The sequence below is a fragment of the Dipodomys merriami genome, unplaced genomic scaffold (genome assembly GCF_024711535.1).
Source record: "Dipodomys merriami isolate MVZ:Mamm:240054 unplaced genomic scaffold, mDipMer1.0.p SCAF_4, whole genome shotgun sequence".
Lineage (NCBI taxonomy): Eukaryota > Metazoa > Chordata > Mammalia > Rodentia > Heteromyidae > Dipodomys > Dipodomys merriami.
The window spans coordinates 63,367,395-63,390,209 of NW_027205603.1; the positions used below are offsets into that span (position 1 = coordinate 63,367,395).

The 22,815-nt window shown below is 39.9% G+C and overlaps 2 protein-coding genes across 2 annotated transcripts in view; both read right to left on the bottom strand.

Annotated features, from left to right (window-relative positions):
• Nucleotides 1–17,035, bottom strand: part of Nipal2 (NIPA like domain containing 2) — a 78,006-nt gene extending 60,971 nt beyond the window's left edge. The window contains exon 1 of the mRNA XM_069991123.1: nucleotides 16,834–17,035. Within this exon, the coding sequence (XP_069847224.1) occupies nucleotides 16,834–16,968 (135 nt within the window). The 5' untranslated portion in view covers nucleotides 16,969–17,035. The remainder of the gene's footprint in view (nucleotides 1–16,833) is intronic.
• A 1,237-nt stretch (nucleotides 17,036–18,272) lies between these two features.
• On the bottom strand, nucleotides 18,273–18,660 carry LOC138806299 (large ribosomal subunit protein eL39-like). Its single transcript, XM_069991813.1, has one exon. The coding sequence runs from the start codon at nucleotides 18,658–18,660 to the stop codon at nucleotides 18,505–18,507; it is 156 nt and encodes a 51-aa protein (XP_069847914.1). The 3' UTR covers nucleotides 18,273–18,504.
• Between the last annotated feature and the right edge of the window lie 4,155 nt (nucleotides 18,661–22,815).

Sequence of the window (22,815 nt, forward strand, 5' to 3'; positions counted from 1 at the left end):
TTATCTCCAGTCTAGTCTTTTCCCTCCAAGGGATAAGCAATTTTTTGTCTGAAGTGGTATAAAAATACATTCCTTTTGTTCCCAGGTTTTTCTTTTGGGGGTGAGGGTTGGTTGTGGGGCTTAAATTCTGGACCTGGGCACTGCCCTCAGCTCTTCAGCTCAAGGCTAGTGCTCTACCATTTGAGCCACAGAGCCACTTATGGCTTTTTCTGCTTATGTGGTGCTGAGGAATTGAACCCAGGGCTCAGGCATGCAAGGCAAGCACTCTATCACTGAGCCACCTTCCCAGCCCCTACAAGTACAACCATACATTTCCTTTTAAGTATACCTTCTGTTTTTAGCTGCATGCATAGTTTTGACATGTGTAATTATTGTTGTTCTGTTTTAAATGTTTTTTAACTTCTCATTTATTGAATCTGAGCTTTTTATTTGGATGGAGTGCTGATTATTGTGTTATTAATTTCTAATTTTATGATTAGAAAATATGTTGCATGTAAGTCAGAATTTACTTTATGATCTAGCCTATGTGGTAAAATGAAATTCATTTTATAGCTTGGAAGTTTGTGGTCAAGTTTTATCAGCGTTCACTACATGCTTGAAGCTAAAAGCATTAAAATGGGTTCAAGCTATAATACTATATATAAGAGAGACAGACACCCATCTAATATGTTGTATGTTCTATCTAGGTTTTCTCTTCATATTCTATTTCTAATTAATCCATTGATCAAATCTTCAATGCCTTTACTAAATTTAAATTGCTTAATCTATCCATTTCTGAGAGCTATATTAAAGTCTATGGATTTATCTATTTTTCCTTTTAAACCATTTGCTTTGCTTTACATGTGTTAAGGCCATAAAATTAGGTATATATAAATTCAGGACTGTTCTATCTTCCCACTTAATTGCCCTCTTTATCACTATGTATTTGCTTAATCTCAATAATGTTCTTTTTATTAACATCTATTTTATCTGCTATTAGTAAAATTGAACCATTTTCTTTTGATATTTTCCTTTTCCGTCATTAGTTCACTTTTAACATTTATGTCATATTACACTTCATTTAAAAAATATAATTGTACTTGTTTTGTAAAATGTTGTTATAGCATATAAAACACTGTAAAATTACTAAATCTAGTGAACTGATATATATCGATATCTATCTATCTATCTATCTATCTATCTATCTATCTATCTATCTATCTATTCATACCATATCATAGTTTTCATTTTGGGGGTGAGAACACTACTTACTCTTGTAGCATTTTAAAAGAATACAACCTACATACCAATAGTCACCATGTTGTACAACAGAGCTTTTTAAATTTATTCTTCCAACTGAAATTTTGTATCCTTTGCCAAACATTTCTCCACACCTTTACCCTGGTAACCACATGGTGCCATTTAATTTTAGTCAGGACTCTTTATATTGAAAAGAATTAGATTTATCCAGTCAGTCCAGACTTCCTGTCAAATGGAAAGTTTAGCCCATTACATTTACATAAAATATACTATCAGTATATTTTTATTTCTGCTATCAGAAATTATCTTACCAGTTCTTTACCTCTCAATTTTTCTTTTCCAATATCTTGTTAGAAGTAGTTGTTTTCTTTATTCTCTTTTCCCTTTATTCTTTCTTTTAAGAAGTTCTTATTTCTACTCTTAGTAATTATTATTAAGGTTTTTTTTTAACTTTTCATCTTGAAACCAGACATTGGTGGCTCACACTTATAATTCTAGCTACTTAGGAGGTTGAGATCTGAGGATTGAAGTTTGAAGTCAGCCTGGGCAAATTTGAGAAAATTTATTTTCAATTAACCACTAAAAAAGATGGAACTAGAGGCAAGGCTCAAGTGATAGTGCACTTACTGTAGCATAAAAGCCAAGCAATAGTGAGAGGCCCTAAGTTCAAGCCCTAGTACTGGCAAGAATTTTTCATCTTGAAATAATGGCTTTATAGTATGGTATGCAATATTGTACAAAAGTAGGTAGATGTATCCTTCTAGTCACACCCTTTATGTTAACATCTGTACAACTAGAGAAAAGTATCAAAACTAAAAATACAAAACAAAACCCTAACCTTCCATCAGGTGCATGAGCACTTGTTTGTATGTGTGTACACAGTGTAACCACTGCAATTAAGATATTCCTAAGTGCCATCTTCTGTGTCCCTAAATACACCATCAGTTCCTCCTTACCTGTCATCCACAACAATCACTAATCTGCTCCCCATTTCCATATTTTTGACAAATATTACACAGATGGAATCATGAAGTATGTAAATGTTTGGAATTGATTTTTCCCACCATTCAGCATAGTTTCCTTAAGGAAATTATCTAATGACGCTGAGTCAATGATTCATTTGCTTCTCATTGCTGAGTAGTGCTGCAGAGCATGGCTGTATCACAGTTGGTTCAACGATTCACTCACTGAGTGGTATATGTGTACTTTCCAGTTTAGGGCTGTTATAAATAAAACTGCTATGAACATTCATGTACAAATCCTGTACGAAAATAAGTCTTAATTTCTCTGGGATAAATGCCCAAAAAATGTAATTGCTGGGTTGTATGGTAAGTCCATTTTTAGTTCGAAAGGAAAAGCCATACCATTTTCCAGGGTGGTTATACAATCTTACAATTGTACCCACAATGTATGAGCGATCAAGCTTTTCCACCAATTTATCATGCATTCTTGACAGAAATTCTTAAGTTAATCAACAATTTCCATCCTCTTGGATATTCCTAGAACTTCTACTTGCTTCAACAACAGTCTCCCCTCTCTTATCTAAAGTGTTGTTGACTAGCACTAGTCACAATAACCAAGCTATGGAAAAAGCTCAGATGCCCTACAATAGATAAATGGATCCAAAACGAGTGGTACCTATACACAATGGAGTTTTACACAGCCATTTGCAGGGAAATGAATGGACCTAGAACAATCATGTTAAGTGAGGTAAGCCAAGCTCAGAGAGACAAATGGTGTATGTTTTCTCTCAAATGTGGAAGCTAGATCTAAAACACACGGGACATGATAAATTATACAGGACTCTAGACATTCACATACACGGTTAGATCAAATATATATATATATATGTATATATATATAACACATATAAATACATATATACACATATAAATACATATTTATATATAATATATTATATATTTATATATTTTTTTAATTGGTTGTGGGGCTTGAACTCAGGACCTGGGTACTGTCCCTGAAATTTTGGGCTCAAGACTAGTACTTTACCACTTTGAGCCACAGTTCCATTTCCAATTTTCTGGTGGTTAATTGGAGATAAGATTCTCACGAACTTTCCTGCTGGCTTTAAGCCACAATCCTCAGATCTTAGCCTCCTGAGTCAAAGAGGATACTCTTAGGAGAGGAACACAAAGGCACAATGCATATGTGCCTCTGATCATATAAAATAATATTTATCAAAATGAACTCCAGAAAATGGAAACAATAGTTTTTCTTTGTTAAAAATGTTGTTGAGGGCTGGGAAGGTGGCTCAGTGGTAGAGCGCTTGCCTTGCATGCCTGAGGCCCTGGGTTCGATTCCTCAGCACCACATAAGCAAAAAGAAAAAAGCCAAAAGTGGCGCTGTGGCTCAAGTGTTAGAGCGCTAGCCTTGAGCTGAAGAGCTGAGGGACAGTGCCCAGGCCCAGAGTTCAGGCCCCATGACCGGACCCCCCCACCAAAAAAAATGTTGTTGACTAGCATGTTAGTATAAACTAACTCTTCTTCGTTTTTGTGTTCTCTAATTAGTCATTATTATTATTTTAAATAAATGTCTTTTTAGAGCAGTTTTAGGTCCACCACAAAGTAGAGCAGAAGGTATACTGCATCACCTGTCCTACTATCCACATCTCTCCCCACACCAAATGCTACATCTGATACCTTTCATGAAGCTACATTGCTCTCCTCCAAAATCATAGTTTATGTTAGGGCTCAGTCTTGGTATCCATATTCTATGGGTTTTGGTGAATCCACTGTTATAGAATCATGTAGGGTATTTTCACTGTTCTAAAAATTCCCTGGGCTTTACCTATTCACTTCTCCATCCCTGGCAAACACTGATTTTTTACTGTATTGTTCCCCCTGTGTAGAATGTCATATAGTTGGAATCATAATCTATGCAGCCTTTGCAGAGTGGCTTTTGTCTCCCAAAGGTCCGTATGTTAAAAGACTTGGTACCAATATTGGGAGATGTGTGGACTTTTGGGAGGAGGGTGGGAAAGCTTAGGTCACTAGGGACATGCCCCCCAAAAGGAGACTGTGAGACCTTGATCTCTTCCTCTTTCACTTTTGCTTCCTGTCTATGAGGTGAGCCATTTGATCCTCCATGGTTTCTCCACCATCGCGGTCCAGCAGCCTTACCAGAGGTCCAAAGCAATGGGTCTGCCCAACATGGACCAGAGACTGCACAACTGTGAGCCAAAGTAACCTCCACCCTTTCCTCTCTCTCTCTTTCTCTCTCTCTTCATGTCCTGGGGCTTGAAAAGTCAGGGCCTGATAGCTGTTCCTGAGCTTCTTTGTGTTGAAGGATAGTGCTCTACCACTTGAGTCACAGCGCCACTTCTGACCTTTACTGAGTAGTTTATTGGAGATAAGAGTCTCATGGATTTTCCTGCCTGGGTTGGCTTTGAATCATGATCCTCAGTTCTCAGCCTCCTGTGTAGCTAGGATATAGGCATGAGCCATAAGCATCATTGGCAAACCTTTTCTCTTTGTAAGTTAAATATGACAGATATTTTATTAGAATGATGAAAAGCTGAATAATATTAAGCTCTGAATTGCTGCAAATAGAATAGTCAAAATTTCAGTGCTTTTGTTTTGTTTTATGCTGATCCTGGGGCTTGACCTCAGTACCTGGGAGCTGTCCCTGAGCCTTTATTTTTCTCAAGGCTAGTGCTCTGCTACTTGAGCCACAGCTCCATTTTCTGCTTTTTGGTGGTTGAGTGAAAATAAGAAACTCACTGTCTTTTTTCCCCAGGCTGGCTTTGAACTATGACCCTTAGCTCTCAGCCTCCTGAGTAGCTATGATTACAGCATGAGCCACTAGTATCCAGCTTTCAGTGCTTTTTAAAAAAAGGTATGCATTTCTCAAGGACCATCAGAGACTCTGGTAAATGTACTTTCATGACTACACAATCCTCACCTGTAATTAGAAATACATTTGCATACAGTAGACAGGCACTTACAAATTTTTCATCCAATTAAAGATGTGTAGACACCGTCATTACTTATTCAGCGTGTTATCTATTTCCTAACATTGAAGAATTAGCAGAGGCTCCCCACTTGTCCTCACCAGTTTAACAGTCTGAAGACTAGTGAAAAAACAGAACAGAGATCCAGGGAAGGAAAATGACTTATGAAATCACACAGCTAGATAGAAGCTATATTTTGGCTCAAGGGACCAAGGTTAAGGGTGAGTCACTTTTCTTGGGCTGTAATAGATAATCTCCTGGCTAATCAATGTTAATTCACTACATTTTTAAAAACTTAGAAACATGAGATAAAGAAACGTCTTTATCTCATGGCAAAGAAATAAAAGCAAAGATAATAGGAGAAGAGATTGTTTCACTTCTTAATAATGCAGTTGTAAGTACAGGCCAGAAGCAGAGAGGAAAGCCATTAATTTTTAGTATTCACTTTCACCACCAAAGCTTAATCTCTGGCCTTTTCAGGATGTCTTGGCAAATAGATAGAGGCAGCCACAGCAAACAATTTATCTAGAATGAGGTTCAAGATATCAGCATGATAAGTTTTAATTTTAATTGAAATAACAACCTCTAGCCTACTTTTTTTGGTTCCAGAATGTTTAAATATTTCACACTGTCCTGCATTATTTTGTTATTGACCTGTAATCGATGAGTTAGAGAGTCTGGCAGATGGATATGGGATATAATACAGGAATGTTTGGAATTAGCAATAGTCTGTCCCAGTTCTGGCTTTGAACTCACCCAATTCCTGGCTTTGCCTTCAAAACATGAACTCAGAATGAGACCAATATGGAACTAGCACATGGCTCAAAGGAATATCAGATTCAGAGCAGATTTCGAAGTTCAAAACAGTTACATTCAACTATGACTGGGATAATACTAACTTCTGTTCTAGGCAGTAAAAACATAGCTGACTAGAAATCAGAGATCAAATTTCTAGTCTAAGCAATATGGCAGGTTGAGTGATGAAGGTCAATGAACCCTACAGGAATGAACTTAAAGGCTTGTGTGGTTAAGTTCATATGTCTAAGAAATAGGCATTCAGTGCACCCCAGCCAGCAGTGGATTCCTTTTTATTAGTGTATATTAATTATACAAAGGGGTAAACCCTTAGGAATGCAATAGAGTCGCTTTGTATTTGCCCCTCAATAAACAGGTAGATACATACATAGCCCAGGCCTAAGTTTAGAACGGAATGGAAGACACTGAAATTCTTAGAAATATATCCATAAGTATTTATGGGTAAAAACTTAAGTTGTATGCCACTGACTTCAAATTACTATCTATAGCTATGTTTACACACATATGTCTGTGATAAGAGAACTAGCATGTTTTATACTTTTAAACTAACATGTTTAACAATTAATGAATTTTAAGGTGAAGGACATAGGTACTGATAGGTTTGAAAATTTTCAAACTAAGAAGTAGAAACTCTTGCAAAAGCGGGATCAATAAAATTAAAGAGAATATGGGTCCACTTAAAATAGTTAAAAGTGGAGGTGATAATAGAAAAAGGAATGAAAAGGAAGCTGGTAGAACCAAGAAAAGATGTCAAAGAGAAAAATAAAACCACTGCACAACTTAAAACCACATGCAGACTCTGCTTTAAAAAAACATCACACAATGTGGAAGAAAAGGATATGAGATGATCAGAGAGAAGGTGGTAGGTAATGGTTCACAGCTCAAGGAAACTCACATCAGATGTTATTCATTTAGTCATGCATCTAGTCAGGATTCATTCAGCAACTGCTAAATATTAGGTCCTATGTCTGGAATTAAGGACACCACGTATCTTCATGAAGTACAGAGAAAGAGGAAAGAAACAGACCACAGCCTGTCAAATCTGTAATAGAGATATGTCCCACAGAACCTGCAGGATTAAAGGACAGAGGACAAATAAGCCTCTGTTGGGGGAATGTATTCATAATGCATTCATTTCTGTACCAGTGGCTTAACACAACAACATTTATCTATCTTCTCAGAGTTCTGGAGGCCAGATGTCTGAAGTCAGTTTTGCTGGGCTAACATAAAGAAAGTTGGGAAAACAAGATCCTTCTGGAGAACTCATTCCTTGCCTCTTCTAACTTCTGCTGGCTCTTGGATTCCTTGGCTTGTGGCTGCACCACTTTAATCTCTGGCTCCATGACCACTTCGCTTTTCCTTCCTGTGTGAAATTTCCCTGTGCCATACCATTTTATAAGAATACAGGTAAAGACATACAGGGTTTGCCTGTGGAATCCAGGATAATCTCTCCATCTCAAGATCTTTTCCTTAATCACATCTGCAAAACTATGATTGATACAAAGCAACATTCACAGCTGATGTGGGATTAAAGTGTGAATATGTTTGTGTGTGGCAGGGTGCCATTATTCAGCCTAACTCAGGGAGCATCATAGGGAAGTCTCACCAACTCACACACCAAAGAAAGTGCATTCTGGCCAACAGCAGTAAAATGGTACAGGTACAATGGTCCAAGGTGCAGTAAATCTTCAGGTAGTATGAAGCAGAGGATCACAGAAGAGGTGACTGGAGAGGCAGGTAGTAGTTTTTATGTGCCAAGAATCCATAAGCAGGGCTAAGGCACAAATAACTATAAATCAGACAAGAGTAGGCTTTAAAATAACTCATTTTCCTGCAATGTTCCATTAGTCAGCTTTCTACCACTGTGGCAAAATACTTAAGACAATAAACTTAAAAAGAAGAAAGATTAATTTGGGATTATAGTTTCAGAGAAGTCAGTCTATGGTCACTTAGATCTTTTGCTTTGGGCTTGTGACAGCACAGTAGGTCACAGTAGAAGTCTGTGGAAGAGGAGGGGCTAGGGTCCTATAATCCCCCCCCCCCAAGGACACTTGGCCAATAAACTAATTTCCTTCTACTAGGCCCCATCTTCTAAAGGTCCTACCACCTCCCAAAAGGGAAACAGGCTGGGGACCAAGCCATCAACATGTGAGTCTCTGGGGGAACAGTTGAGATCCAAACTATTTCTAATATGGAGGATAAGGTGGCAAGGAGGGAGACCCAGGTGTAGGAAGCCCATTTAAGAGACTACTTTAGACCAGAAATAGGAGAAATTAAATTAATTACAACAGGGCCTTAAAGAACACTTCTAACAGTGAACACTGACAACAGTCAGAAATATGGTAATGTATTTAGATTATTGGATGGATGGACTGTTCTTATTGCTAATCTGCATCATGCTAGGAGAAAACTGAATTGTCTATAGTACTAATCCAGAATTGAAACTACAATCCTACATATGGCAAAGGAGAAAGAAACTTTTCAGTGAGGAAAAGATTTTTAATTTGTTATCTTAGTTATCACATGCCATAAGACTATTCCAATCCTGAGAAAGTCTCATGACATTACATCCAAATCTGGTTATTAAAAGCCAACAAGAAAAAGGTTAGGGTTTTCCAACACCGTACATTGTTGCTAGTCTATAAGCTGTTCCATGCCAATTTCTAATCAACCTAAAAACCTAGTCAGAAAAGCCCAACATACTGCCTTCACATACAATTAAGAGCTATTACATTTTGTCTTTTACTAGGGAACACATTTACTTACATAATTGTATGTTATTCATTTTTAAAAACTGAACTCCCTTAAAGATAAGCTTTAGTTAGTTTTACTTGGAAGCCACCATGGTTTTACACTTCTGAGAAATTTAACTTTCATCAGGATAAATTTATGAGAAATGAGTATATTTAATAATATATCACTTGGGGGATTTTAGCACTTGGTTAAAAGTTAGAGAACAAGAATTGTCAAGAAAAGGTGAGATTCTAGTTAAGGGAGTCTTTAAACATGATTCTATTACAAAATAATTTTGTGAAGGAAATTTTTGAAACAATGAGGAAGTTAGGGAGAATAGATCCTGAAAACAATGAATGCTATTATTTACCCCCAGATCAATAGAGGATTCTATAACTTTCTCTTTCTGCAAAAGTGTATTTACAATCATAATTTTAACACTTATAATTCTTTACTTCTGAAGGAGCAGGGTTGTGGGCTGCCTTTTGCAGGCCAAGCCCAGGGTTTGGAATAGCCTGCTACCCTAAAGCTGGATGCTAGGAGCTCACTTCACTGCAAGGCTTTCCTCCACCTCTGTTTGAGTTTCCAGAGTATACTCTCCTTAGGGAACAGGGCATGCCTTGAACTCCAATGGTAGTTTGCCAGCAACTTCTTCCTGATCATCAAATTCTATTGTCTCTATAAGGCACTAGCTACCAGATAAATGTCTTTGTTGGTTTTAGTAGGTATCATGACATTGCCATTCACTGACTGATCTCTGCCAGAGACTCCTGAGGCCCTTGTCACCCACAAGACCAGATCTTTCTACAATCAAGTCAGGAAATAAGTTCAAATTTGTTACACATCGATGGATATTGTGACTTAAGCCTACTATACCTTCTATGTCCTGGCCAAATTTTCTCACCCCACTGGTCCAATAGCCAGATCCCAAGAAATCACCCGGTCAACACAACCATGACAACCACAGGACTCATCAATGGTCATTGCTATTTGGCTCAAAAGATTCATCAACGGTTCTCCATGTAAATCACTATCAGCCTCTACTTTATGGCCATGGAAGCTGTTCCTAACAGGAGGTCTACTGGGATTTTACAAAGAAATGTTCATTTCTTCACTATGGTGACACAGGCAGTTCAGCACAGCACAAATATAGCACAATATTTCCTCTTCTCTTTGGCTCACTCACCTATAATCACATAATAGTACTGTTAGTCCTGGAAGTTAATGTAAAGAATTCATCAGATAACATAAGCAAGAGTGACTTCACATGAAACCACTCCTTCAAATGTGGTTCTTCAAGTTTTTTTAATTTAAAAATTATTGTAAATTAACTTAAATTACTTAAATTAACAATTTATTGTAAGTTAATATATTTTATGGAGTAAAAGTAACAATTTATGAATACACTGAAATAATTAAATCAGCTAATATGTAAGATATATATTATCTCAAAGCTTATCATTTTTTATGATGAGAACATCTGAAGTTTATTCTTAGCAATTTGAAATGTACAATATACAATTATTAACTATATTTACTACTGGTGCAACAGAGCTAAGAAAAACCTCACCTTATTCTCCATGAGACTTTGTATTTTTTGAACATTATCATCTCCCCAGTCCTTCCATCTCTCAATCTGTATAACCACAATCCTGCACTCTGCATCTATGAGTTCTATTGTTTTAGATTCCACATATAAGTGAGAACATGTGGTATTTGTCTTAGTATAACCTTTCCTAATTCTATGTTGCCGAAAATTTTAGAATTTTCTTCCCTTTTAAGGCTTAATACAGTTTTATTATCCAGTCATCTGTCAATGGACACTTGGGATGATTCCATAACTTGGCTATTATGAATAGTGCTACAATGAACACAGGAATGCAAATTACTCTAACATTTCAAATATCACACACACACAGATACATATCACAAAATGCAGCTACATTTTAAAGACATTGTTTTTTTTAAGGAAGTATTGCTAAGGCTCATTCTCTGTCTCATGCACATATACATATACACATCACAAATTTCAGCTACATTTTAAAGACACAGCCCATGTTTTCAGATATAGATATGTCAACACTGATCTTTTGAGAAGGGTTTTCTGGTTTCTGCTCATGGTTTTTATCAGGGACTCCTGGTTACAAAATCAGGCCCTTGTTTGTTAACCAATCCAGAGTTCTCCTTTTGATTTTCCCATCAATAGAAAGAACAGATGTCTTTCTATAATTTCCACGGCAGGGAAGAGGAAAATCTAGAACTTAGAACTTAGAAATAAATCACTGCTTAGCCAAGTGTTGGTAGCTCACTCCTGTATCCCAGCTACTCACAAGGCTGAGAGCTGACGAGCTCAGTTTGAAGCGTGTGGAGCCAGGAAGTCCATGAGACTCATCTCCAATCATCCAGCAAAAAGCCAGAAGTGGTGGTGTTGAGTTCAAGCCTTAGAACCAACACACACACACACACACACACACACACACACACACACACACACACACACACACACACACACACACACACACACACACACACACACACACACACGTCACTGCTTAAAGATGATGCTAAGGAAGATGTTTCACAAATTAATTCTATAGTATTTTAAGGAGATTAAAATTTAGGTCTCACCCATCAAGACAAAGCAGATTAAATGGGAAGGGGTATGTGAATGTGTGTGCGCATATGTACACACACACACAAGTGAATTGGGATACTGATAAAGAAGGATCTGGAAAACCTGAGCAGAGCATTAACTTGATGGTTGCCCATGAAGATAGTAACTCACAGAAGGAAAACTTGAGTCCTGCTAGTAGGAACTGCTGTTTGTATCACACAGCATCCCCTTCTTTTGGTTACAAGACCCACTATTTCAGAGGAAATCCAGATCTTCCAAAGCCTAGTCAATCAGGTCTTGGACTGAACCTTAACCAGTCAGACTAGAGCACCTGTTTACTCATTAGCAAGTTGAAAAAAACATCAAGCTCTTCCCTCTTGAAGCTAAGTATGTAGTCAGAAAGAGGAGCCTGCTAAAGGTGAGACCAACATCTGAGGAACAAACATTGAAAATACCATACCAAATACCTATCATTACAGCCCCTGAATCAAGGCTTGCCTAATCCAGACTTCTTTTAGCTTCTTACTTCATCCAAATGAAAAATAACCATTATGCAAAATCCTCTCAATTATCAAAGCATTCTTTTTGATAGGGAAGGTTAGTTCAAAAGCCAGAAGAGAGACAGACTACTCTTGAAAGCTAAAGAACTTGAGTCAAGCTTCAACGTTCTTTTAAGAAGGAAAAAAAATATTGATAATTGTGAAGAGGTAAGGTCTTGAGAATTATGAACTAGTGCTGAGGTATGATCTACTGAGGTCAGGGTGATCTTTGAAGGAATCACACAACTAAATGGAACCCTCAGTGAGTTGCTGAGTGAATAAACATATATGTGCCTACATTTATAGTAGGGATTGTCTGTACTTCCTGGCTTGTGCCAATGAGGACAGAACACTGCACTGTGAGTAATCATGACCCAGGCCAATGACAAGGTGAGGAAGACAAGAAAATGAAATGAAATGAAACCCACAAACACAGCACACAGTGAGACTAAAGGAGGATACTTTTAGGAGAAGAACATAAAGGTGCATGCCTAGATGCATCTGATCATATAATAGAATATTTATCAAAATGAACTTCAGGAAATGAAAATGTTTATCAGTCTTTGGGAGGGTAAGGGGGCACAGAAATGGAGGGACAACGTGTGAACAAATGTAGCAGTGGTACTCACTAGACACTATGTGGAAAATGAACTATACAATTTGTGGGTGGGGACAGGGGGAAAAAACTGGGAGTGAGGGAATGAGTGATATTGTCCATAAAGAAATGTACTCACTACCTGACCTATGTAACTGTAGCCCCTTTGTATATCACCTTTATAAAATGACAACAAATTTTTTGAAAAACCCAACAAGCATACACAAAACAAAATAAATTACTTTTCTTAGGAAGGAGGTAGAAATAACCAGCAACGTCTACCTAACTCTTTTATTATTTGGAAGGTTTGACACTTTTTTCTTTAGGAGAGTCCTATGAGTCTATTGCCAAAAAAGAGAGAGATGATAATGAATCAAAATCAATAAAAGGGAAATTAAAAACTCACTGTGACTTTTCTTAAGCACAGCAAAACAAGCTGTATTCATTTCTCCCTTTGCATGAACTCTAGCCACCAAATCCTTTTTAAGCCTCAGTCTCTAGCAATGGCCTTCAGGCACAGGATAAAAATAGCTTTGCCGTTAAAATCTACTTACTATATAAGATCTTGGGGCAAGTTATTCAACACAAATATCCTTATATGAACAGTAAGGGTAATGTGTACCTTACAACAAAGTAGTTGAAATGTTCAAATGAGACAACAGCTATAAGTATCATAAAGTAAATGTAAAACAATTGTCAGTCTCTTCACTTTGTCTGCCAATATGTATCAATTCTCTTTTAAATATGTTGACTTTAAAAATACAGGTCAACAACAACAAAAAACTAGGTCATTCAGAATCACGTGTTCAAACAAAGGATATAAAAAGTTTGAATTTGCATCTCACCTTATGAAGAAGAATGACCCTTTTTAATAACGTCCTTGTGAATTTAATTATTTAGCCAAACACATCTTTAAATTTATTTAAAGAAGCATCAATAAAGACCTTCTCAGAATATTTCCTACTAATTCTCATTTCAACTTCTCTCATTTGTTTTGATTCTTGTGCTCTCTGATCCAAAAAACTCCAAACAAACAAAAACAACCTTCAATGGTTCCCAAGTGTCTACAACAAACTTTCTCACCAGTCCTTGAAGTCAACTCTAGAACCACAACCATGGCCCAAGTCCTATTTCTATCAAACAATTGGTCTCCATTTTCCAGGAGAGCCATACCACTACTGACTTGGATTATGGTATTCAAATGTTTGGGAAGACATTTGCTGAGGTCAGGAGGGCTGCTTCTTGGTCCCTGGCTATTCCCTTTTCTGGAATGATTTCTACCTTGGTATCCCTAACATGAAGCCAGCCCTTTGCATTTTCAAGTGTTCAGCTCAAACACTACTCTCCATGAACACATCTCCAATGGCCCTGGCTGAAAGCCACGTTGCTCTGAATTTCCCCAGAACATTATATCATTTACATGTCACCACATACTCCTTGATTTGGGGTTGCTTATATCTTCTTAGGTACCTAATAACATTCCTGGAAGGCCAAGTTTGGGTCTTGGACTATATTAAAAACCCCTACAGTGCTTTGTATATAGTGGTACGTTCAATAAATATCATGGGAACATTATCCTTTTGTACTGAAAACTTGGGGATCTAACAAAGAAAATAGCCTGGCAAAACTTTATGGGCCACATCTAAAATTGTATATCAGAGCTTTTACCAAGTAGGGTAAGGTTCCCCAGTATAAAAGGGCAGCAGCTCTCCAAGATTTCTTCCCACTGAGTGAGTTTCTTTCTACTTGCTTTTAGACTTCCTCCTCTGGTGGGAGATTTTCTCCTCTGGGAGCGCTCACATTTCTGCCTTAGACAACATAGCTTCAAAGTGGCCTTGGATTGTTAAGTATATACCCATCACATGAAAACATTTCAAGAGAGACAGTCTTCATTGATAGAGTGAGGTTAACTGCTCACATCTGATGGTAATCACTCCAAAAGGCACACAGAGTTGAGCTATTAACGCACTGTGCAAATATTTCAGATGTGATAAAACTGATGTAAATAAACAAGTACCATTAAACCCTATCGGCAACCAAGGCAATTTTTATGATTGTAGGAGTCCAAACTTATACTGAGTACACTTTCTTTTCTCTCTCTCTCTTTCTCTCTCTCTCTCTTTCTCTCCTCTCTCTCTCTCTCTCTCTCTCTCTCTCTCTCTTTCTTTCTTTCTTTCTTTCTTTCTTTCTTTCTTTCTTTCTTTCTTTCTTTTGTCATCTCTTGTCAGGCAATCTCTATTCATTTAGTGTTAGAAAAGTTGGATTCCAAATGCTAGGGCACTAGCAATGTTTGTTGAATGGATTTTAAAATCAAGTTTTGGGGGAGGAACAGAAAGGTACAATGCCTATGTGTCTCAGATAAAATGATATTTATCTCAATGAAGTCTAGGAAATGGAAGCAAAAGGTTTTGTTTTTCTTTTTGTCTTGGTTGTTCATTTATCTGTCTTTGGGGGGAAGCATTAGGGAATTACAGAAATGGAGGGACAAAGAGTGAACAAATGCAGCAGTGATATTCACTAGACATGATGTTGAAAATGAACTATACAACTTATAGATGGGGATGGGAGGGAAAAACTGGGAGAGAGCAAAGGAAGGGGTGACATTGTGGAAAAAGAACCGTACTCATTACCTGACCTCTGAAACTGCAACCCCTCTGTACATCACCTGTATAATATTAAAAAAAATCGTCTTGGCTTTGTTTGAAACAAAAGGAATTAACCTTTGAAGAATGAAGTGGAAGGATAAAATACCTCAGTCCCATAAGATAGCTTAAATTTGCACAATTATAGCAATAGCTTTGTGCCAGCAGAAAATCCAATTAGCTTATTTTGGATACACCCTTCCTAACCTGCACAGAGTTGCTCAGTCAAAGCAAGTTATGCTTTGCCAGCATTATTTGCCTCGAATTTATGTCACACGATCATCTTATGTTTGGGAAAGCCAAGACAATTAACAATTCCAGGAAACATGAAAGAAAACGAATGCCTGCAGAGGTTTTCTTTGTGAAAACAGTGTTTACCTCTGTTTTGAATGATGCCATGGTAGAGGATGGGAAGGTGGCTCAGTGGTAGAGTGCTTGCCTTGTATGCATTAGGCCCTGGGTTCGATTCCTCAACACCCCATAAGCAAAAAGAAAGAAGCCGGAATGATGCCATGGTAGGCCACATCTACTAATTCTCTAATATTTTTACTGAGAGAATAATTCATTCTTAAACTTATATTGGGAATATGTCTAGTAAAAGTATAGCGTAACATATGTGCTAGAAGACATTCCTGTGGGTGGAAAGAGAAATGGGATAGGTTCCTACCTCCTCTGCTTTTCAAAAAATTGTAGGCTAAAACAGAGCAATAATGTCCCCCTTTGTTTGAAACTAATAAGGTGGACACGCTTATTTATTCCTTCTACAAATAAATTGCCATCTGAGTTCAGAAACGAAGAGTCAAAAGACACTTCAAGCATAAAAGGAATCGAGTCCTTTGATTACTGGTTAAAATTTCCTACTTAGACCAACAGCAACAAATATGTCATGATGATATTCATGTAAAATAAAGAAGAGCCATGGGTTTGTTCAAGAGCAAGAACAAAGTAACACTTATAAAAACAGGAGTTAAGACCAAATCCACTGCGTGAAGCTCGTTTGTCCCCACTGGCAAGAATATAAATGTCGCTAGAGACAGAACTGTCCAGATTAAAGACTGTTAAGCCTAGCCAAAACCAAAGGGACAGCTCCAAGCCCCCTGGATCCCCTCAAATGTACACCCCCGCGCACACCGGCTCTGCGGAGGCGGACCGTGATCCCCAGCGGGCCGGACGCGCGCGGCCAGCGCCAGGCAGCAGCAACCTGAGAACCTCAGCGTCCTGGCGCGGAAACGCGCGCGCTGGGCGGAGCCGCCGGGGACGCACACGCCGAGCCCCGCACCCGGCGGACCTTCGGCTGTTCTTAATGAGTTTCCTGCTTCTGGGAACCGGGGCGCTTTGATTTATTATTTTTTTCTTTCTTTCTTTAAAACAAAACAAAAAAACGGTGAAAGGATTCTGGGGCGACACGCAGTGGAGATTCTCCCGACACCCCTCGAATCCTCCTGGGACAAGAGGGCGGGCTCGGGCGTGGGGAGGTTGGGAGGGGGGACTGGCGCCGAGGCCTCGGGGTGCCCTTCCCCGAGGCCCAGGGGAAGCTGGGGGGGACCCCCACTATTCCATGTGGGGGAACGGGTCAGGACCAAGTGTGGCAACGTCAGCGAGCGGCCGGGCGTGCGGCCCAGGGCTGCGGAGGCCCCCGCCTGGCCCCCCTGGTTGTGGGGCCCGCAAGGAACAGCAGCCCTTACCTGGTTCCTGCGGTACCACGCGCCCGACAGCGAGCCATTGCCCGCGCCCGGTACCCAGTACGAGAAGTTCCGGGACAGCTCGTCCAGGACGGCCGAGGCGTCGTCCCCGGGGCCCGTGGGCACCGGCGCCGCCATTAGGTCTCGCTCCACGCGCTCGGCTCGGGCTGCGGCCGCCTCCCCGCCCGGCCGCCGCGCCGCAGCCACTTCCTGCGGGTGCGCGCCCAGCCCTGCGCGCCGCGGCCACCTGGCTCCCGCCCCCGCGCGCCCGGCCCTGCCCCGCGCTGCCCCGGCCCTGCCCTCGCGTGTCCGCGGGCCACACCGCCCGGGCCAATCCCCGCGCCCTCCGAAGCCCGCTGTCCCCACCTGGCCGTGGGAGAATCAGATAATCGCCCAACCCTTCCTGATCTCTTAGGGAGCCCACTGAATGGGAGATCCGAGCAAGGAGGTGACCCAAAGCCACCACCAGCGCGCATCTCTTCCTGACAATTCCACTTCTCTATCACATGTTTTGGGATCTTAATAGATGTAGACTTATTTCATATGGCGAAGTCATGAGTTAGCCAAAAATATTGTGAGCGACAAGGGAGTATAGATCTCAGCAGTTATATCTCAGTGGCAGCACTTGGATTCTCAGGAACTATTCATGGAATATAAGAAAGAATTTCCCCCAGCTACCCCCCTGTGGTAGCGGAGGATTCCCCTCCCCCCTCCCCAAAATATATTTGGTGACAGGATGGGGTTTCCTTCCATGAAACCCCAAGAAATCACTGAAAAGACGACAGCTACTGTTATATAAAGTATTCGGATGGGAGACACGTGTTATGAATCATAAGGACTCTAACCAGATATTCTGGTTTTGCCTGTTTTCAAATTCTGTGTCATCATAAATGGTCTGTGGGATTATCTCTCACTTTGAGAATTCTGGTGCTATGGCTGTTGCCGTCTACACAGTGCTGAGATTCCTCCTAAACAATAAGCCCTAACCTCCATGACTTCCCGAAGAGACTTCAAGAAAAGACAGGTGCTGCCTAGCAGGGTACAGGGAGAGACTGTGATGGCTTTTTGAGGGAAATGCAGGCAAGGGAGAGAAGAGAAACCAAACAAGTTATCTCAGAAACTGTAGTTTATTGAGCAACTAAAATGTTCCATGAGCAGTTAATAATGGTAGTTAACTATCCCCCCCACTTTTTGGGGGATACTGGGACTGGGGCTTGAACTCCGGGTCTTGCTGCTTTCCCTTAGCGCTTTCCCCTGAAGAATGGCATTCTACCACTTAAGCCATAGCTCCACTTAGCTCCACTTATGGCTTTTTGCTGGTTAATTAGAGATAAGATTCACAGACTTTCCTGCCAAAGTTACCTTCAAACCTTGATCCTCTGAAGTCAACCTTCAAAGTAGGTAGGTGTGAGCCACCAGCACCAGGCAAACTATTCCCATTTTTGAGAGGCTGATTTATTTCCAATAAATAGCTGAAGAAAACAGGTATCCATTGCTCTATTTCTTTTTTTTCAAATGTAATGTTTATTACATGTTTATTACTGTGCCCAGTATTAAAATAACCAAAGAAAAATCAATTTAAAATCTGCTCAACTGTCAGTCCAGGCAGTATTGACTTTTCAGCTTGACTGGTTCATGGTAGAGCATAAATATGTGGGCATCTGAAGCAATTCCTTACAGACCCAGCTTGGTTCTCCTCCAGTGTCTTCTCTTGGAGTTGTACCTGATTTTGTTGCCAGTTTTCATCCGAATCCACTGTGGAATGGGGCGATTTTGCTTTTGTTTCTTGGCCAGAAACCTCTTGATTCTGAAAGTCTTGTGAGCAGACATGATGAGAAGCTCTGGAAGGCACAGTAACCACGATGGCGAACAAAAGCTGAAGAGTTGTTCTATTTCTTAAAACATTACATTAATTTGTGCTGACCTTATTAAATGCTTCTTTCTCCTGAAATTCTTTTAGAGTACAAGTTACAGAATCAAGTTCCTTAAATAACAAACTCTGTTGTCTCAGAGGGAATGTTTCTCTATGTCGTTCTAGTGTAATGTCACTTACATTTTTCTGCTCTGTGGTGCCTGACATTTTTGGCCTGATTCCTTTAGGAAGAAAACTGTTTTCAGAATTCCCCCAGGACTCTCCCCCATCTCATTGGCTGAGACTGGGTCATGTGCCCTGCAAGGGAGGCTGGGAAAATGATTCTTGAGCATTTTCAGCTTGGAGAGTGGGAAGTGAACTCTACCAGCAGAAAGAACAAGGATGGGGTGTGAGAGTGGCAGTGGGAACCCGCATAGCCTGGCATCATCCCTCTTTAGTATTTCTAGCAGCCAGATTGTGAGTAGTCATAGTCTCTAACAAGCAACATCGGGTTACTGTTCTTTTTCAAATGCCTTAAATCCTCCCCTCTGACCCTATAAAATTCGTGTTTTAAACCTAGCATATCCCATCCCCATACTCTGCTCCAGTTACTCTGTCTCCCAGCTTCTTTATGTTGATTTTAAACCTCTCCTAGTGGAGGAAGACAAGTGCTTGGGTACAGAAAAGATGTCATGTGTAGGCCTACGTTGTGTTGTTGGCAGCAGGTTCCAAGATGCTGCTACCCTTGCTGCTGCTGTCCTAGTGTGTGTGGGTGGCTAGAATGAAGAATTCGTGACCGAAGTCCCTTCCCACTCCGTTCACCAGGAGGCGGCAGGAATGCCTGTGTGAACTATTTTGGTCTCAGAAGTGTAGGTGGAGCCATGGAGATTATTCTGTGCTTTCTGTGGCCTTCGCCTCTTGTGCGCTACTTCTGAAGCTATTGAGTTCCTTGGCAAGATATTGAGAATGTATGATCAACTTCCTGTTCCCAGTGCTGCAGGTTAATTCCAAGAATCTCATTCTGATGCCATACCATTTAAAGCAAGACTTCACCACGAATTTGGAGAGTAGGGTTTTGCCTAGTAGGGTTTTGCTTAGAATCATCCATTTGGAACATTAAAGGGACTTTAAAAAATGTTAGCAAGGATCAATCTACATCAGTGTCACACAGTGTCAAGTGATCATGAATGATAAGTGTGCAAGAGCCTGAAGTGCAGATTAATTCAGGTGTCTCAGAAAATACAAAAAATCAACTCCAGGTCAGAGGCTTTACTGATAAAGGCAATCCTTTCAGTCTTTAGAATACCACAGGAGTCAATCTCTTCAAATAGCAGTTTGGTAGTTGTTTAAGGACAGATGGTGCCTAGGCTCAAATCTTGAATCCACTGTTTATTTGCTGTGTGAATATCATTTAATTGCTTAATTTCTCATTTTTCATTCAGAGAGATTAGGAGTAAGGGAGATAATGAGTAGGGAACATAGAAAGTATTTGATGCTGGCTGTTACTGTTTATAATATTAGAATAGCAAAGAGTTCCTTAAACAAGTATGAAAATACAAACCACAGAAGAAAGGATTGATAAAACAATTACAATGAAAAGATATATCATCTGGGAGCCAGTGGCCCATGGCTGTAATCCTAGCTACTCAGGCTGTGATTGGAGGATTGAAGTTTGAAGCCAGCTCAGGCAGAAAAGTCCCTGTGACACTCTTATCTCCAATTAACCCCTCAAAGAAACCCCCAAAAACTAGAAGTGGAGCTGTGGCTAACAAACAAACAAAAGATATAAACAGGCACCATGAAGTGTGAAAAACTAAAAATAATCTGAGAGCCTTTCTCTGTCACACTTATGACTGACAAATTCTACATTCAGAACATAGATGTAACTCCTACCAGTCAGTAGGAAAAAAGAATATCAGACAACCCAAAGGAAAATAAGGCAAAAATGTAAACAGGCACTTTTCATAGGGAAAGCAATAGAAATGGCTAATAATCATACAAAATACTTGTATCTCACCAGTAGACAGAAAATAAAGCAAATTAAAACTCCAAGAGGGACCATTTTCTACCTGCTGGTTGGCAAAAAATAAAGTTTTAGAAATTTATATGACATCTATTGGTAAGGACATGGAGCATCAGAAATTCTTATTGAATGCTGGTGCTATTGACATTGGAAAAAGTTTAGCATATTGGCCTGGTTCCTTTAGAAAGGAAAATTATTTTTAGAATCCCACCCAGGAGCCTCTCTCTTGTTTAGTTAGAATAGAAACGTGCCTGTTAGTGTCCTTCTTGAGTATATCCACAGAGAAATGGTAAACAGAAAAGGTAAACAAGAAAAACGAACACTTTTGTAATAGCAAAGCACAAATATAACAAGAAACAACTCAAATGTCTAGCAACAGGATTAGGAGGGAAATGAATCTTGACACATTTTTTTCTTTCCATTTCCTGGAGTTCATTTTGTTAAGTATTCTTTTATATGACCAGAGGGGCACAGGCATTACCTCTTTGTGTTCCTCCCTTAAGAATATCCTTTTATGGTCTCACTGTGTGTAAATGCCTAGAGTCCTGTATGATTTATCATGTCGCAGTGTATTTTAGATCTAACATCCAAGTTTTGACACGTTTATACAATGTAATACCATACAGCAATAAAATTGCCTGAACTTCAGATACCCAGTATCCATATCCATGTATATGGAGCCAAAGATGTAATATATAGGGCTTAGTAAAGCAAACTCATGGGTTATATACAGAATGATTAAAATGCATGCAAAATTAGACAGTACATTGCTTAGAAGTGCATCTACATGAAGGAAACCTAAAAAACAGCAAGAGATGGCAATATAAACCTTAGCTAGTGGAACTGGCAATGTTATGTTTCCTAAAGTGATCAGTTACTGGGAACTCATTTGTCATCATCATCATCAGCAGCAGCAGCAGCATTATCATCATCATCATCATCATCATCATCATCATCATCATTATTGTACTTTTAAGCCATGTATGTTCTTTTGTAGCTATTTTTCATAACTATTACAAAAGACTAACCCAGAAAAAAACCACAAAGTTATTTGGCTGGAAGTTCCAGATTGGTGGGCCTGGATTTAAGTGCTTGTTCTGCTCCTTATCAACTCTATGACTTTAGGCAAATTCCCTGAGGTTCAGTTTCATAACTTCATAAATGATAGATAGATAAACTATTCATCTCTGAGGCTGTTGTGAACATTAAGTAATAGATAAAGTGAATAAAGAATGCTTTGGAACTCAGCTCAGTTCATCAAAGGCCTACCTTGTTCTAAGAGCCTGGACAGGAAGTCTCATAATTGTGGGCCTCACCCTCGAGAACCAAGCAAACAAGTAGACTTGAGCTTACACATTAACTTTGGGATCAGAGTGGGAAGTGCAGCCAGCTCAGGTTGGGAAAGCTGGTGTCTCTGGGAAAGTTACCAAGAAAAAACGATGGCTGTGGTAAAACTTGAGATGAGTGATCCAAAGCAAGAAGGGAGGCAGAGGAACAAGAAACAATGTAGCTGGTGCTAGTGGGTGCTGGTGGCTCTCACCTGTAATCCTAGCTACTCAGGAGGGTGAGATCTGAAGATCATGGTTCAAAGCCAGCCCAAGCAAAAGAGTCCATGAGACTCTTATCTACAATTAACCACCAGAAAACCAGAAGTGGTGCTGTGGCTCAAGTGGTAGAGCACTAGCCTTGAGCTGAAGAGTGGAGGGCCAGGCCCAGCCACGCCCAGAGTTCAAGTCCCACGACCTGGGCCTGGGGGGGGGGGACGGAGGGGGGGGTAGATGGAGGAAGAAACAATGTAGTTGTTAGGTGTCCAAGGCTTATGCCTGTAATCCTAGGTACTTGGGATGCTAAGATCTGAGGACTGCAGGTCCAAGCCGGCAGGAAAGACTATGAAACTTACATCTCCAATGAACTACAAGAAGCTGGAAGTAAAGCTGTGGCTCAAGTGGTAGAGTGCTAACCTTGAGCAAAAATGTTCAGGGACAGCACCCAGGTCCTGAGTACACACACTCTCTCTGTGTCTGTTTCTCTGTCTCTCTGTCTCTATCTCTCTGTCACTTTCTCTCTCTCTCTCTCTCTCTCTCTCTCTCTCTCTCTCTCTCTCTCTCTC